We start from the raw sequence: 18,118 nt of genomic DNA, 5'->3' as shown, positions 1-18,118 counted from the left end.
TTTTATCTTTCTGATATTGCAGTTGACTCACGTTGACCAGGCAAGCTTCCTGCTGGGTGCCTTTGGAACATCGTTTATTCTTGATGTCCTGCTAAATCAGTAAGTTTTTCTTGAGCTGCACTCACTGTTTTCAGATACACATTGAATCCAGTTTCTTATCCTGCTGTAAAATTTTTTTTCTTACTATATTTTACTTCATTTTCCAATATCAGTTAAATACTATATTTAAAACTATTGTATCTATTGACTGTAAGTTATAAAGTCTGGTAAATAACAGAAAATGGGTATCCGCTTGAAATTGAACAACTGTAACAGCTTTAAGAATGTAAAATTGAGGGAAAGATTTACTCCAATATTTTGCATAAAGATATATATGACCTAAGTTCCTATGAATGACAATAAATTATGAAAATAATACTTTGAGTATTAAAACATCTTTCTTAAGAACAGCAGAAAAGGTAAGTTACCCTTTTTGCTCAGTGAGTCAGGGGACTGGCTGCATGATAGTGTGATTCCAAATAATGCCATTAGATGCTTTGATTTGGGAGTTGATTTTTGTAAGGTTTAAGGTACTGGAATTATTCTGTAAATACTATATAATTTTGGAAATTGTCATTACCTAGAATTTTAGGTTTGGAATAGTAGAATTTTAAGTTTGGGAGTGGCTTTTGATAAATCACTGGATTTAATGTCTTCCCTCTGGGTTAGTATCTAAGAAGTCTTACAGGACATTTAGTTGTCTATTCACTTTTTAAAAAAAGCATTAGTATCCCACTTCTTATCCTGAGCAAGCAGGAAGAGACCAGGGCTCTGTCAGCCAGCGTTTCTGAGCTGAGCAGCACTGGACCACAGCTTTGCTGAAATCAGCTATGCAACAACTTAGGAAGAAAGTTTCAGGCCAGGAGGACAGTACGGTAGACCGAGAGTGAGAACTAGAGCCTAATTTGTATACGGTGGGGAATCAGCCAGATGAAAGACTCTGAGTTAATAAAAAAAAGGATGTAAGAGGCAGTTCTTAGAGCTGTACTATCTGGATAGGTAGCCACTAGCCTCTTGTGGCTGTTTAAATTAAAATTAAATAATTAAAATAAAATAAAAAATTCTGTTTCTTAGTTGCATGAACCGCATTTCAAATGCTCAGTAGCCATGTGTAGTTAGTGGTTACCTTATAGGACAAGGCAGAACATTTCCAACATTGCAGAAAGTTCTGTTGCACAGTGCTGGTTTAGAGATTTCCTTTGAGGAAAGGGCACATGTGCACTGTTAAGATTATTGAGCGAGGTCAATCAGTATTCAGGAGAATTCACTTCTTCCTTTTAGATTTTAGTCTATGTTTAATAGATTAATTTAATAATTAATTTTACTAGTATCCTAATTTTTATGGAATTTATTTACAAAGTTTTCATCATACCATAGTTATTGTTTTAGTGTTTAAGTTATATATTAGTTTATTTTTTAATTAAGCTGCCTTGTAGGTAGGTACATTTTGTAAGTAGTGCTTCCCTCTCCCCACATTTTTGTTTCACAAACAATTTAAATACTGAAAAGCATGTGTTAGATGGCAGTCTGTTATTTGGGTGATCTAACAATGGGAGTGTTTTGTTCTTTGATCATGCACATTTAAAAAATGTAACATAAGTTGTATTTCTACAATACTCATTAAAATAGTTTCTTTCTTATTTTTAAAATTTATGGCTTAGAACATAAATATTAGATGTTTTATACCACACTGTATTTTACCCTAATTTCATAGGACGTGAATAAGATTGTGTTAATACGATCTGTATCTTATATTCCTGCTTGATGTAAATACCCTAAAATTTACATGTTTGTATGACTCATTTCAGTTTTTCAGCAATTTTAATGTCATAAAGTTTTAAAAAACTCATTATGAAAGAATGCATGCTCCTTAGAAAAATAATGAAAGAGTAGAAAAACAATCTCATATAATTCTACCACTTAGACACTGATTGCCCTGTTTTAAGTTGTAACCCTCTCTGTGCTCACTTGCCCATACACCCTACTACCTATTCTCCCTTGCTTAATTTAAAAAATATTATCACAATTTAATATAAAGGTTGACTCATGAAATTGCCATTTTTGCAGGTCAAAAATTTGATGACCATCATTGTCATATGGTCAACTAATTCTCTGTATTTTAATTTTTAATTTATTTTTAAAAATTAAAAAAATTTTTTTTTTTAATCTTTTTCCTCCATCTAGAATTTAAGCTCATTGAGGACTGAGATGTTTTTTCGTTTATTGTTGTATCCTTAGCCCAGAATAGGCACTAAATTCTAGGTTGGGAAGTCATATTGACTTAGAAACTAAAGGCTGGAATAGGCCAGGAGACAGAGGAGATGATGGATGAGGGTGGAGGCTATCAACTGGAGAAGAGTGAAGCAGCAAAAAAGAAAGAGGGCAAGTGTTTGGGGCTGGCTTCTAAAAAAGCTGAGCGTACACATCTAGGTATGATTTGGAAAGTCAGGTTCCTAGGTCTCTATTTCAATGACTCCTTCCCATCCCTTCAAATCATGGCTCTGGTGGATACCCCCTGCCTTGTTTTCTGGTTTCTGACATTTGTAATGCCTTGACTTTCAGTACCCCAACGAAGAAAGGATATTTATTCATTCTGCCCAAGCCATCTCACTTCCTCTGGAGGAATCCGAGCACTATAGTTTTCTGTTCCTGAAGGGGAAACACATATGGCCATACTTATCAGAGCATGAAGCTTAGAATACTAAGGGTGAAGCAAAATTTCTTTCTAGATACTGGCAAGAACCTCCCTTCTTCTTATTGCAGTACAAAGGATAAAATAATAGCATAAATAGAGATTTCCTGAGCTGAGAAATATGCAAAGTTGTTTTTTTTGGCCTGGGATCTATATTAAACATAGATGTCAGGTATCTATTTTCTTTATGCTTTATGGTCTAGGATGATTTGATACAAAGGTTTTTTTTTTCTTATTTTTATGGAGAATGTTTTTATTTCATGGTTTCACTTTATATATTATGTAGTGGTTATATTGATTAAGGAGCAGAAAGATGAAAAATCGATGATGCTCTTTAAGTTTTCCTTCCTTCCTTCCTCCCTCCCTCCCTTGCTCCCTCCCTCCCTCCCTCTGTTCCTTCCTTCCTTTCTTTTTTTTCCTCACTCATATGCTTACTAACATTTATTTAACATAGTTTGTTGATTGTTTGTTGTTTTTTACTTTTTCTTCTTAAAACGATTTTTTTTATTGAGGTCTAGCTGATTTACAATATTATAGTAGTTTCAGGTGTACAACATAGTGATTCAAAACTATACTCCATTTGATGTTATTATAAAATAATGACTACATTCCCTGTGCTGTACAATATACCCTTGTAGATTATTAATTTTATACATAGTCATCTTTACCTCTTAATCCTCTACCCCCATGTTGCCCCTCCCCCCTTCTTCCCTAGCCCCACTGGAAACCACTAGTTTGTTCTGTATATCTGTGAGTCTGTTTCTGTTTTGTCATATTGATTCATTTATTTTTTCTGGTTCCACATATGAATGACAACATAAAGTATTTGTCTTTGTCTGACTTATTTCACTAAGCGTAATACCCTCTAGGTCCATCCATGTTGTGGAAAATGCAAAATTTCATCCTTTGTATCTGGTAGGTTGGTTATGTTTCCCAGTGTTAGAGAAGTGGCCTTTTTTTTTTTTTTTTTTAGGTTGGAGATTCATCAGTTTTTAAAAATTAATTAATTTATTTATTATTCATTTTTGGCTGCCTTGGGTCTCTGCCGCTGTGCGCGGGCTTTCTCTAGTTGCGGCGAGCGTGGGCTTCTCATTGCGGTGGCTTCCCGTTGCGGAGCACAGGCTCTAGGTGCACAGGCTTCAGCAGCTGTGGCATGCGGGCTTCAGCAGTTGTGGCTCACGGACTGTAGAGCGCAGGCTCAGCAGCCGTGGCACACGGGCCTAGTTGCTCCGCGGCATGTGGGATCCCCCTGGACCAGGGCTCGAACCCATGTCCCCTGCACTGGCAAGCGGGTTCCCAACCACTGCGCCACCAGGGAAGCCCGAGAAGTGGCCTTTTGTAGGAGATATCTTATACGTTCCAGCAGCTCTGGTCACCAGAGCTATGTACTCCAGGGGTTCCCCCTATGTGGGCTGTGTGGGTCCTTCTGTTGTGGTGGGCGGACTACTGTGGGCATGCTGGTTGGCATGGCTGGCCCCCTGTTCAGCTGGTGTGAGGTCCTGCCTTGTGTGGAGGCTGCTGGCCACTGGTTGGTAGGGCTGCGTAATGACAAGGCTGGCTGTGGAACCCCAGCGAGTCCCAGGGCTAGTGCTGGCTCACTGGTGGGTGGAGCTGGGTCCTGGGGACTCTGACTGAAGGGCCCTGGGGGTCCCAAAGCTAGTGGGTGGGGCTAGATCCCAGGGCCACTGGCTGAGGTGCCCAAGGTGTCCCAAATCTGGAGTTGACCTGTTGCTGAGCAGGGTCTAGTCCTGGGGTCTCTGGCTGCAGGGTCCAAGGCTCCCAGAGCTGGTGTTAGATCACTGTTGGGTGGGGCCAGTTCCTGATACAACTGGCTGCAGGGTCCAGGGTATCCCGAAGTTGTGTCTCCCTGCTGAAGAATGGGGTCAGATCCTGGGGCGACTGGCTGAGGGGCCCAAGGTGTCTCAGGGTTGGGGCTGGCCTGCTGGTGAGAGGACTGGGTCCTGCCATGGCAGGCTGCAGGGCTACAGTTGTTTGGGGACAGATGTTCACCTGCTGGTGGGTGAGACTGGTACCAAGGCTAGAACTGGCTGGCTGGTGGGCAGGGCTATAGCCCAGGGGGTTCTGGGATTGGTGCCTGTGCACTGCAGGTGGAGCAGGCTCCCCGCGTCTCTAGCTGCAGGACCCTGGGAGGTCCTGGATCTAGTGTTTGCACCCTGGTGTGTGTGGCCACGTCCTGGGATCTCTGATGCACAGGGCTGTATCCAGGATTGGCTATGGGCTCAGCAGGTCTTCAGGCAGCTGGCCTGCTGGTGCTGGGTCTGTGTCCCCTCCCAGCTAGTCGCTTGGCCTGAGATGTCTCAGTACTGGTGCCTGCAGGCTGGTGAGTGGGGATGGGGCTGGGTCTTGGAGTTAATAAGCTAGAGGGAGGATTCCAGAATGGTGCCCGCCAGCACCAGTGTCTCCGTGGTAGAACGAGCTCCCCAAAATGGCTGCCGCCCGTGTCTTGGTCTCCAGTTTCCTCCTGCCTCTCTGGGACACTTTCCAGTATCAGCAGGTGGGTCTGCCACAGGCTCCTTTCAAATGACTACTTCTGCCCTGAGTCCTAGAGTATGTGAGATTTTGTGTGCACCCTTTAAGAGTGGAGTCTCTATTTCTCACAGCCCTCTGGCTCCCCCAAAAGTAATCCCTGCTGGCCTTTAAAGCCAAACATTCTGGGGGCTCATTTTCCTGGCACTGGACCCTCGGGCTGGGGAGCACAGTGTGGGGCTCCAACCCCTCACTCCTTGGGAAGAATCTCTGCAATTATAGCTATTCTCCCGTTTGTGGCTCGCCCACCCACTGGTATGGGTCTGGACTCTTTTGCAATTTTGCCCCTCCTACCTGTCTCGCTGTGGTTCCTTCTTTCTATCTTTAGTTGTAGAAGGTCTTTTCTGGTAGGTTCTGGTCTTTCACATCGGTAGTTTCTTGTATATAAATTTATTTTCATTTTTGGCTGTGTTGGGTCTTTGTTGCTGTGTGCGGGCTTTCTCTAGTTGCGGCAAGCGGGGGCTACTCTTCGTTGCGGTGCGCAGGCTTCTCATTGCAGTGGCTTCTCTTTGTTGCGGAGCATGGGCTCTAGGCGCGCAGGCTTCAGTAGCTGTGGCACACAGGCTCAGTAGTTGTGGCTTGTGGGCTCTAGAGCGCAGGCTCAGTAGTTGTGGCTTGTGGGCTCTAGAGCGCAGGCTCAGTAGTTGTGGCGCACGGGCTTAGTTGCTCCACGGCATGTGTGATCTTCCCGGACGAGGGCTCGAACCCATGTCCCCTGCATTGGAAGGTGGATTCTTAACCACTGCACCACCTGGGAAGCCCAGTTTCTTGTAAACAGTTGTCATTTTGGTATGAGAGACCCTGAGAGAAGGAGAGCGCAGGGTCTTCCTACTCCCCCATCTCGGGAACTCTTTAACCTAAGCTTTTTCCTTATGAAGCAATTTATAGGGCTATGGAACAAGTAGAGTTTTTTGTCTTGTTTGAAACTGGAGACAAATTAAGTAAGTCCTTGTGTAGCTGGATTCCAGTTGCAGGATGGATCCAATAATACATATTTTTAGATTGGAAGGAAGGAAAAGTATCATTACATTATATTCCTTCTGAATGTTCAGTAAACAAGGTTACCTGTAACCAATTATATACTAATTCAACCTTTAGGTTGTAACTTGTACAGGAGGCAGATAAAGACTATGGGATGGTTAAAAATGAAAAGCACAGCCAGTTCCTGTGTTATCAAGACTATGAAGGGCGGGAAGCAGTTCTTAACTCCTTCAAGGGGTCACACAGGTGTGAAATTTCACTCTTTGGGACAGATATGTTAATAAAACCAATCATATGGCCTGGCCTGGTCAAACTAGTCCTGAGGCCACATTGGATCTTTCCAGAGGTCAAGAACTGGTGTTATACTTTATTGTGAAAGATTCCTCAGAAAGAAAAGGCTCAAGAGGGCAGACAGCAGGAGCAAGAAGAACTACAATCCTGCAGCCTATGGAACGAAAACCACATTCACAGAAAGATAGACAAAATGAAAAGGCAGAGGACTGTGTACCAGATGAGGAACAAGATAAAACCCCAGAAAAACAACTAAATGAAGTGGAGATAGGCAATCTTCCAGAAAAAGAATTCAGAATAATGATAGTGAAGATGATCCAGGACCTCGGAAAAAGAATGGAGGCAAAGATTGAGAAGATGCAAGAAATGTTTAACAAAGACCTAGAAGAATTAAAGAACAAACAAACAGAGATGACCAATACAATAACTGAAATGAAAACTCCACTAGAAGGAATCAATAGCAGAATAACTGAGGCAGAAGAACGGATAAGTGACCTGGAAGACAGAATGGTGGAATTCACTGCTGCAGAACAGAATAAAGAAAAAAGAATGAAAAGAAATGAAGAGACCCTAAGAGACCTCTGGGACAACATTAAACGCAACAACATTCACATTATAGGGGTCCCAGAAGGAGAAGAGAGAGAGAAAGAACCCGAGAAAATATTTGAAGAGATTATAGTCGAAAACTTCCCTAACATGGGAAAGGAAATAGCCACGCAAGTCCAGGAAGCACAGAGAGTCCCAGGCAGGATAAACCCAAGGAGAAACATGCCAAGACACATAGTAATCAAACTGGGAAAAATTAAAGATAAAGAAAAATTATTAAAAGCAACAAGGGAAAAATGACAAATAACATACAAGGGAACTCCCATAAGGTTAACAGCAGAAACTGTACAAGCCAGAGAGAGTGGCACGATATATTTAAAGTGATGAAAGGGAAGAACCTACGGCCAAGATTATTCTACCCAGCAAGGGTCTCATTCACATTCAATGGAGAAATCAAAAGCTTTACAGACAAGCAAAAGCTAAAAGAATTCAGCACCACCAAACCAGCTCTACAACAAATGCTAAAGGAACTTCTCTAAGTGGGAAACACAAGAGAAGAAAAGGACCTACAAAAACAAACCCAAAACAATTAAGAAAATGGTCACAGGAACATACATATCGATAATTACCTTAAATGTGAATGGATTAAATGCTCCAACCAAAAGGCACAGGCTTGCTGAATGGATACAAAAACAAGACCCATATATATGTTGTCTACAACATACCCACTTCAGACCTAGGGACACATACAGACTGAAAGTGAGGGGATGGAAAAAGATATTCCATGCAAATGGAAATCAAAAGAAAGCTGGAGTAGCAATACTCATATCAGATAAAATAGACTTTAAAATAAAGAATGTTACAAGAGACAAGGAAGGACACTACATAATGATCAAGGAATCAATCCAAGAAGAAGTTATAACAATTATAAATATATATGCACCCAACATAGGAGCACCTCAATATATAAGGCAAATGCTAAGAGCCAAAAAAGAGGAAATCAACAGTAACACTATAATAGTGGGGGACTTTGACACCTCACTTACACCAATGGACAGATCATCCAGACAGAAAATTAATAAGTAAACACAAGCTTTAAATGACACAGTCGACCAGATAGATTTAATTAATATTTATAGGACATTCCATCTGAAAACAGCAGATTACACTTTCTTCTCAAGTGCACATGGAACATTCTCTGGAATAGATCACATCTTGGGTCACAAATCAAGCCTCAGTAAATTTAAGAAAATTGAAATGATATCAAGCATGTTTTATGACCACAGCGCTATGAGATTAGAAATCAATTACAGGGAAAAAAACGTAAAAAACACAAACACATGGAGGCTAAACAATACGTTACTAAATAACCAAGAGATCACTGAAGAAATCAAAGAGGAAATCCAGAAATACCTAGAGACAAATGACAATGAAAACACGACGATCCAAAACCTATGGAATGCAGCAAAAGCAGTTCTAAGAGGGAAGTTTCTGGCAGTACAAACCTCCCTCAAGAAACAAGAAAAATCTCAAATGAACAATCTAACCTTACACCTAAAGGAACTAGAGAAAGAAGAACAAACAAAACCCAAAGTTAGCAGAAGCAAAGAAATTGTAAAGATCAGAGCAGAAATAAATGAAATAGAAACCAAGTAAACAATAGCAAAGATCAATAAAACTAAAAGCTGGTTCTTTTAGAAGATAAACAAAATTGATAAACCTTTAGCCAGACTCATCAAGAAAAAGAGGGAGAGGACTCAAATCAATAAAATTAGAAATGAAAAAGAAGTTACAACTGACACTGCAGAAGTACAAAGCATCCTAAGAGACTACTACAAGCAACTCTATGCCAATAAAATGGACAACCTGGAAGAAATGGACAAATTCTTAGAAAAGTATTACCTTCCAAGACTGAACCAGGAAGAAGTAGAAAATGTGAACAGACCAATCACAAGTAATGAAATTGAAACTGTGATTAGAAATCTTCCAACAAACAAAAGTCCAGGACCAGGTGGTTTCACAGGCAAGAAGAGCTAACACCCATCCTTCTCAAACTCTTTCAAAAAATTGCAGAGGAAGGAACACTCCCAAACTCATTCTACGAGGCCACTATCACGCTGATACCAAAACCAGACAAAGATACTACAAAAAAAGAACACAGGCCAATATCACTGATGAATATAGATGAAAAAACCCTCAACAAAATACTAGCAAACAGAATCCAACAACACTTTAAAAGGATCTTACACCATGATCAAGTGGGATTTATCCCAGGGATGCAAGGATTCTTCAATATATGCAAGTCAATCAATGTGATACACCATATTAACAAATTGAAGAATAAAAACCATATGGTCATCTCAATAGATGCAGAAAAAGCTTTTGACAAAATTCAACACCATTTATGATAAAAACTCTCCAGAAAGTGGGCATAGAGGGAACCTACCTCAACATAATAAAGGCCATATACGACAGACCCACAGCAAACATCATTCTCAATGGTGAAAAACTGAAAGCATTTCCTCTAAGATCAGGAACAAGACAAAGATGTCCACTCTCGCCACTATTATTCAGCATAGTTTTGGAAGTCCTAGCCATGGCAATCAGAGAAGAAAAAGAAATAAAAGTAATACAAATTGGAAAAGAAGTGAAACTGTCACTGTTTGCAGATGACATGATACTATACATAGATAATCCTAAAGATGCCACCAGAAAGCTACTAGAGCTAATCAATGAATTTGGTAAAGTTGCAGGATACAAAATTAATGCACAGATATCTCTTGCATTCCTGTACACTAACAATGAAAGATATGAAAGAGAAATTAAGGAAACAATCCCATTCACCATTGCAACAAAAAAATGAAATATGTAAGAATGAACCTACCTAAGGAGGTAAAAGACCTGTACTCAGAAAACTATAAGACACTGATGAAAGAAATCAAAGATGACACAAACAGATGGAGAGATATACCATGTTCTTGGATTGGAAGAATCAATATTGTGAATATGACTATACTACCCAAAGCAATCTACAGATTCAATGCAATCCCTATCAAATTACCAATGAGTTTTTTTACAGAACTAGAACAAAAAATCTTAAAATTCGAATGGAGACACAAAAGACCCCGAAGAGCCAAAGCAATCTTGAGGGAACAAAACAGAGCTGGAGGAATCAGACTCCCCAACTTCAGACTATACTACAGAGCTACAGTAATCAAGACAATATGGTACTGGCACAAAAACAGGAATATAGATCAATGGAAATGGATAGAAAGCCCAGAGATAAACCCACACACCTATGGTCAACTAATCTATGACAAAGGAGGCAAGGATATACAATGGAGAAAAGACAGTCTCTTCAGTAAGTGGTGCTGGGAAAACTGGACAGCTACATGTAAAAGAACGAAATTAGAACACTCCCTAACACCATACACAAAAATAAACTCAAAATGGATTAAAGACATAAATGTAAGAGTGGACACCATAAAACTCTTAGAGGAAAACATAGGAAGAACACTCTTTGACATAAATCACAGCATGATCTTTTTGACCCACCTCCTAAAGTAATGGAAATAAAAACAAAAATAAACAAATCTGACCTAATGAAAATTAAGAGCTTTTGTACAGCAAAGAAACTATAAACAAGATGGAAAGACAGCCCTCAGAATGGGAGAAAATATTTGCAAATGAATCAACGGACAAAGGATTAATCTCCAAAATATATAATCAGCTCATGCAGCTCAATATTAATAAAACAAACACCCCAATCCAAAAATGGGCAGAAGACCTAAATAGACATTTCTCCAAAGAAGAAATACAGATGGCCAAGAGGCACATGAAAAGCTGCTCAACATCACTAATTATTAGAGAAATGCAAATCAAGTCTACAATGAGGTATCACCTCACACTGTTTAGAATGGGCAGCATCAGAAAATCGCCGAACAACAAATGTTGAAGAGGGTGTGGATAAAAAAGGAACCCTCTTGCACTGTTGGTGGGAATGTAAATTGATACAGCCACTATGGAGAACAGTATGGAGGTTCCTTAAAAAACTAAAAATAGAATTACCATATGACCCAGCAATCCCACTACTGGGCATATACCCAGGGAAAACCATAATTCAAAAAGACACATGCACCCCATTGTTCACTGCAGCACTATTTACAATAGCCAGGTCATGGAAGCAATGTAAATGCCCTTCAAGAGACGAATGGATAAAGAGGATGTGGTACATATATACAATGGAATATTACTCAGCCATAAGAAGGAATGAAATTGGATCATTTGTAGAGATGTGGATGGACCTAGAGACTGTCATACAGAGTGAAGTAAGAAAGAGAAAAACAAATATCTTTTATTAATGACTATATGTGGAATCTAGAAAAATGGTACAGATGAACCAGTTTGCAAGGCAGAAATAGAGACACAGATGTAGAGATCAAACATATGGACACCAAGGGGGGAAATTTGGGGGGTGGTGGTGGTGGGATGAATTGGGAGGTTGGGATTTACATATATACACTAATATGTATAAAATAGATAACTAATAAGAACCTGCTCTATAAAAAAAAATAAAAGAAAAAAAAAGATAAGGGTCAATAAAGATATTTAACTCTATTATTGAAGTAATTCAGGCCAGGTCTGTTCCTGTAACTCTCTCCTGTCTTCTTCACGAAGTGGATAATTAAACTGCCCAAAGGATTGCATGAATATTGAAAAAGTTTCTTTTCAGAACTCCTTGATTTTTTTACAACAGGTGACCTGACAGAAATAAACCACATATACACATACACACACTCCACACCACACACCATGCAAAGAAGCAAAGACTCCACGTGGACTGTAGTTGGTTGTTTTAGGACGTGAAACACATAACAATAAAGAGAGAACTCATCTTTTTTTTGTCAATAATTTATAAAAATATTTATTTTATATTGAAGTATGGTTGATTAACAGTGTTGGTTATCTATTTTAAATATAGTTGTGTGTATGTGGAAGGGATTCTGCTGTCCAGCTATCAGATCTTGAGATGATCCAATTCTTGAATTTTGGCTTTTAAAAAATAGATTCTTTCACTTTTATCTTATTTCAATAACAACAAAAATAGTTTCTCTCACTCTGTGATTCTTATATCTGTCTCTCTTTTTTTCCTACTTCACGGGGGCACAGGGGGGTAGGGAGGGCAACCAGGGACTCAAACGTGACAGCGGTCAGTAGATGGGTTGCCCGTGCAGATGGGAGGTGATGTAGAGCCAGGGGTGGGAGATGGGGATGGGGTGGGAGATGGGGATGGGGTGGGAGATGGGGGTGGGGTGGGAGATGGGGATGGGGTGGGAGATGGGGGTGGGGTGGGAGGAGAAGCACGAGCCAGGTCAGACCAGGAACACCCAAATTCTATTCAAATGAGCAAGTCCATCTTGTCTTCTTTCATTTAGGGGAATCATCTGCCAATTAGTCATCTTTCGCTTGCTTTCCACTGGGACTCTTGAATTTGCAAGGAAAGTAGGAATCACAATAGGTAAAAGACAGGAAATGAATTCAATTGGAATCGAATGTTAAGTTTGGAAGCGTCTCATTTACTTAACCGTGCCCGATTTTCAGTGTGGTAAATAGAATGCTTACAGTGTAGATAAAAATAAGTGACGAGGTTAAGATTATAATTAAAAATGATGATGTTAGGTGATGATAATGAATAGCATGAGATCTTTCACTGTTATTAATGAATCTGTAACTATCTTGCCGTTTAACTAAATTCATTATGGTATTTGTTTATGCGTACGTTTAATACAAAACTTTTGTGTAGAACACAAATCTGTGTTGAATAGTTCTTATCAATAATCATCCAGATTTTATTGAATGCCTTTTTAATCAATGCAAGTGAACATATGGATTTTCTTATTTGACTTATTGGGATTTAGTACAGTAATGTTTCCTGTTATTAGAAATTATTCTTGACTGTAGAGGATAAACTCTACATTATTATGTTGGATACCTCATTGTTCCTGGCCTCTCTCCTTGTGACTATAAAATGGAATCACACCTCCTGTTTTTATCTAAATTACTATGGCACAAGTCCCAGCTGGCCTTCCTTCTGTAAATTACCTCCATCTCCAAGTGTTTCTTTCCCTCAACTGTCTGTGAGATTTGTTCTCTAGTCTTTTATCTTGCCACTCTATTCTTGCCTCCGATAGATCCCCTGCATTGACCCTCATGACAGCTGTCCTCCACCAGTGATGGCTGCTTATATCTACCAGGAGTGGTCCCGCTAAGAACCCACAAGTCCAAACCCATCCACAGGCCTTCTTGTGGAGGTCAGTGACACCACTGGGAGCACACAGACATATCCTCTGCTCAGAGCCAGGCAGAGAAAAGGGAAAGTCCTTACTTTTCCCGGTCCAAGGCACCTTACATTTTCTTTCAAGGTGAAAAGCAATGGGGACATCCACTCTCAGAAGGTGAAACTGAACCCCTGCTTTCAGAGTTATGATCTGACTTGACTCCCATGGCTTGACAATACCTTTCCCAAAGGATGGCTTATTTAACTTTAAACAATATCCCATGTGGGGGGCCTACAGCTCAGAGCACCGAATACATTTCCTTGTCACAGTTGTTCCTCCTGCATGAAGTGAAGAAAAGATCAGGATTGCACAGCCTTCCTAGTTTAACTTGGGCTCCTAATTTCCTCTGATCCAGTGCTTAGACAAGGACAGACAGTTTTTGGGAGTGGAGCAGTCTGACAAGCAACAGACGTGTAATGGCTTAACTCTGCAAGTAACACCTTGAAGTGAGTGTAATTGCTTTTCTCTACTGGTTCAAGCTTTCCCCACAGTTCAGACACCTCCGACGGTTTTCTAGGGGGACCTGCCCCTCCAAAAAGGGAAGGTTGCCCAATTACAAATTCTAGTTTTCATTTTAGAATGCTGCAACTGATTTTAAGGCAGTTTAATAGCTTAAAATTATAAGATCCAGTCTCTTTAGGTACCCCGTCACTAACTACTAAAATAATTTTGCTGTTACATTATTTAGAATTTTTGCATCAGCAATCATAAATGAGATTGGCATTAGTCTTTTTTTTTTTTTTTTTTGGTATCAGAGTTAAAAAGCTGTGAAAAATGGTATTTTTCACTTACAAAAAATTCCCTGAAACATTATCTTGTGTGTATAGGACTCATACATATATATTTTAATATTTAAAAGTCCTTATCTTTATCCTGACTGGTCCTGTACCACTTTTAATAGATAAGACATTGATAAGCTATTTTTTGATGTGTATTGATGTATTCATCTACTTCTTGTTAAGCCAACTTTGGGAAATTGCATTTTCCCAAAGAATTGTCCGCATCATTGAGCACGGCTTACGGGATCTTAGTTCCCCGACCAGGGATTGAACCTGGGCCCCTGGCAGTGGAAGTGTTGAGTAGCCACTGGGAAGCCAGGGAATTCCCTACACATGCTTTCTAGAAAATTATTTCTAAAATTTCTTCTGTATCTATTATTATACCTTCTTTCCCAATGCTACTTTTATTTGTGCTTATCTTATCAAATATAACCCGATATATATGAACTTTTAGAAACATTTATTGCATAAAATTAAAGACTTTTCATTAAAATTTTTTATTGAGGGACTTCGCTGGTGGCACAGTGGTTAAGAATCTGCCTGCCGGTGCAGGGGACACGAGTTCGAGCCCTGGTCCGGGAAGATCCCACATGCCGAGGAGCAGCTAAGCCCGTGCGCCACAACTACTGAGCCTGCACTCTAGATCCCACGAGCCACAACTACTGAAGCCCTCGTGCCACAACTACTGAAGCCCACACGCCTAGAGCCCGTGCTCCGCAAGAGAAGCCACCGCAATGAGAAGCCTGTGCACCACAATGAAGAGTAGCTCGCACTCGCTGCAACTAGAGAAAGCCTGCGCACAGCAACGAAGACCCAACGCAGCCAAAAATAAATAAATAAATAAATTTATTTTTTAAAAAAGCTTAAAAAAATTTTTATTGAGGTATTTTTACTTGCCATAAAATTCATCCATTTCACGTTATACAATTTAATGATTTTTTAAAAGTAACTTTACTGAGTGGTGCAACCATTACCATTACCATAACATCAGTTTTATTTATTTATTTTAATTTAATTTATTTATTTATGGCTGCATTGGGTCTTCGTTGCTGTGCGCGGGCTTTCTCTAGTTGCGGTGAGCGCGAGCTACTCTTCACTGTGGTGCGTGGGCTTCTCATTGCGGTGGCTTCTCTTGTCCTGGAGCACCAGCTCTAGGTGCGCAGGCTTCAGTAGTTGTGGCTTGCGTGCTCTAGAGCGCAGGTTCATTAGTTGTGGTGCATGGGCTTAGTTGCTCCGTGGCATGTGGGATCTTCCCAGACCACGACTCTAACCCGTGTCCCCTGCATTGGCAGGTGGATTCTTAACCACTGCGCCACCAGGCAAGCCCTACCATAGCATCAGTTTTAAAGCACTTTTCATCTCTCCAAAAATATCCCTCATTTTCATTTAAACTTAATCCCCATTCCTATCTCCATCCCCAGGCAATCACTAATTTACTTTTTATCTTTATAAATTTGCCTTTTCTGGACATTTCATATAAAGGGAATCATACAACATGTGTTCTTGTGTCTTTTTTCTTTTATTTGGCCTGTTTTTGAAGTTCATCTCTGATGTAGGTGTGTCAGTACTTCATCCTTTATATTGTTGAGTGTTACTTCATTGTATAGATATACCACATTATATCTATCCATTGTTGCTTCTAGTTTGGGGCTATTATGAATAATGCTGCTGTGAACATTCACATGCAAGTCTCTGTGCGGATGTAAGTTTTCATTTCTCTTAGGTAGATACCTAGAAGTGGAATTTTTGAGTCTTGTGGTAGGCTTATGTTTAATTGTTTTGAGAAATGCTAAACTGGTTTCCAGAGTGGACTTTTGAGTTTTTAATGGTGCAGTAACAGCTGTTTTTCTGTAAGCTCTGTTTCACAGGAGGGGTGGTGTCAAGCATAAACAGTTGCTAAGCTTTCAGGTTTTCCATTCCATGTCCATGGCAAATCTGGAAAGAGTTTCATACTTCTCATGATTATGATCTTAAGCTCTTTGGTTCATAATAAAGCTCTACCTTTGAAATATATCTTGAACTTTTGACACTTTTTGAAGGGTAGGATTCCACCATTGGTAGAATACCCTAAGGAACTTTAAGTAGACCTCACAACTCTTATGCCTTAGCTAAAGCATATTTCATTTCCTCTTGTTTATTCTGAGTTGAAAAGTGGTAGTTTTAATCTAGGAATCCTAAAACTAGACTTTACAACTTCCTCTCACAGGCAGAAAGTCTCCTGGGCTTAGCCCAGCGTAGCCTCGGTTGTTAGTGGGACAGCTGCGAAGCCCAGAGTAAAGGGGAACTGGGTTGGAAGGCACTGGAAGGGCCATTGGGTATGTCTGACAAAGAGCCAGAGAGTGAGCCAAGGCAGAGAGCCAATCCTAAAGCTAAGACCTGGAAGTTGTTTTGGAAGGGGCATCTGGAAGGAATCCTAGAGGCAATAGGACCCTAGGGGCTGGAGCCTTTTACAGGGTTCAGAAGGCCAAGCTCATGGGTGAGGAGAAAGCTACTGCAAGGCTCAGGTCAGCCCTTTTATAAGGAGAGATCGGAGCTGAGTAGCGGAGTCAGCTCCCTGTGCATCTTCTTATTAAACTGGTCTATTTAAGCTTTCTGCTTTCTGGTTGGCTTTTTAAAGTACAGCCTTAGTGCAAACACATTGTCTTTAAAATATGACCTTGAGATGTTTTTAGCATTATCTGCTCTTTTAATAGGGGAATCTGGAGATTTCAGCATACTTGTAAGCACATTATTTAAATTGTAAATAAAATAATTACAGAATTATTCAATATAACCAAGACTATTTATGGTGTTAGTTCTTCAAGGAGAATACCATATAAATACTATTTTTATAGTTAAAATGATTAATGTATATTTTTGTATTACAGATTTATTAGATGAGCTGAAAATGTAATTTGCTAGATATAGTAAATAGTCTTAATGTACAACAATGAAACGTGTAATGTTTTTGCATAATTGCATAGAAGCTCTTTTGTGCTTTTACAGTGATTAGGAGACATGTTGAAGATTAAATGATCAGCTCACTGCTGTTTTTCTCCCAGGTGCCAAATTATTGAACTCTGTTAAATTATCTAGCAGTGATAGTGGTATAGCCCAACCACAGGGAACTTTGACAGCAGGTACAGCAAATTGGATTCCCTAGATTTATTTAATATAATTTAAGTTTATGATACGATTGTTAAAATATTGGGTGAACAAAATCTTTGCAGACTGAGTAACTGGACACTTGTTCTGTAATAGCAATATTTGTTTTATAGTAAAGACTATGTAGAGTGAGGTGTAAGGTACATGCTTACCTAGTTGACACCATCTGCATAGAACCTGCTTGTTGCTCTTTGTCTCTGAAATATTTTCTCACACATACAAAAAATGTGTAAGAATCTGTTATCACACCCTGTGAAAATACCTGTTGGCCTACGTTCTCAGCCAGTGAAATCTGATGTGGCAGATTGTACTGTATACTCTTGTCCCGTGAGTGTTCACCTTAACTATTCTCAGGCAGAGGATAATATCTATTGTGTATCCAGGGGGGCAGTACGGACTGGGTACAACCTTATATAAAGTCCATATTTATACCATTATACCATTATATAGTTTTACCCCTTATATATGCATCCCTAAACATATAGGTATAGGTACATCTCTATCTCTTTTAAAAAATTTGAACACAGGGTAGACTTGTGGATTTTTATTTATGAATAGTTTACATTCAATCACGGTCATTAGTCTTTGTGATGCTCAAATGATCCCAAAGTTGGCTAGTGGGAACCCTTTCATTTTGGTTCCTATGTCCTTTTGACATGACCCCATTAATGTTTAAGTGCTTCTTTGCCTTCTGGGCCAACAAGAAAGACTTCTTGGCTTCTGGGACAACCAGGTTCACTTTTTACTTTAGAACTGATTTC

The 18,118-nt window shown here is 39.8% G+C and overlaps 1 protein-coding gene across 19 annotated transcripts in view; it reads left to right on the top strand.

Moving 5' to 3' along the window:
- The window catches only part of ADAM22 (ADAM metallopeptidase domain 22), a gene marked incomplete at its 3' end in the record, with an annotated part of 239,376 nt that overhangs the window by 36,530 nt on the left and 184,728 nt on the right, over window positions 1-18,118 (top strand). For all 19 annotated transcript variants that reach the window (XM_082398238.1, XM_082398229.1, XM_082398239.1 and 16 more), the window contains exon 3: window positions 23-99. In XM_082398238.1, coding sequence (XP_082254364.1) covers window positions 23-99 — 77 coding nt within the window. The remainder of the gene's footprint in view (window positions 1-22; window positions 100-18,118) is intronic.

This window comes from Balaenoptera borealis, assembly GCF_965194805.1.
Source record: "Balaenoptera borealis genome assembly, chromosome: 7".
NCBI lineage: Eukaryota > Metazoa > Chordata > Mammalia > Artiodactyla > Balaenopteridae > Balaenoptera > Balaenoptera borealis.
The sequence above is the reverse complement of the archived record's forward strand: the minus strand, read 5'-3'. Positions and strand labels throughout refer to the sequence as shown.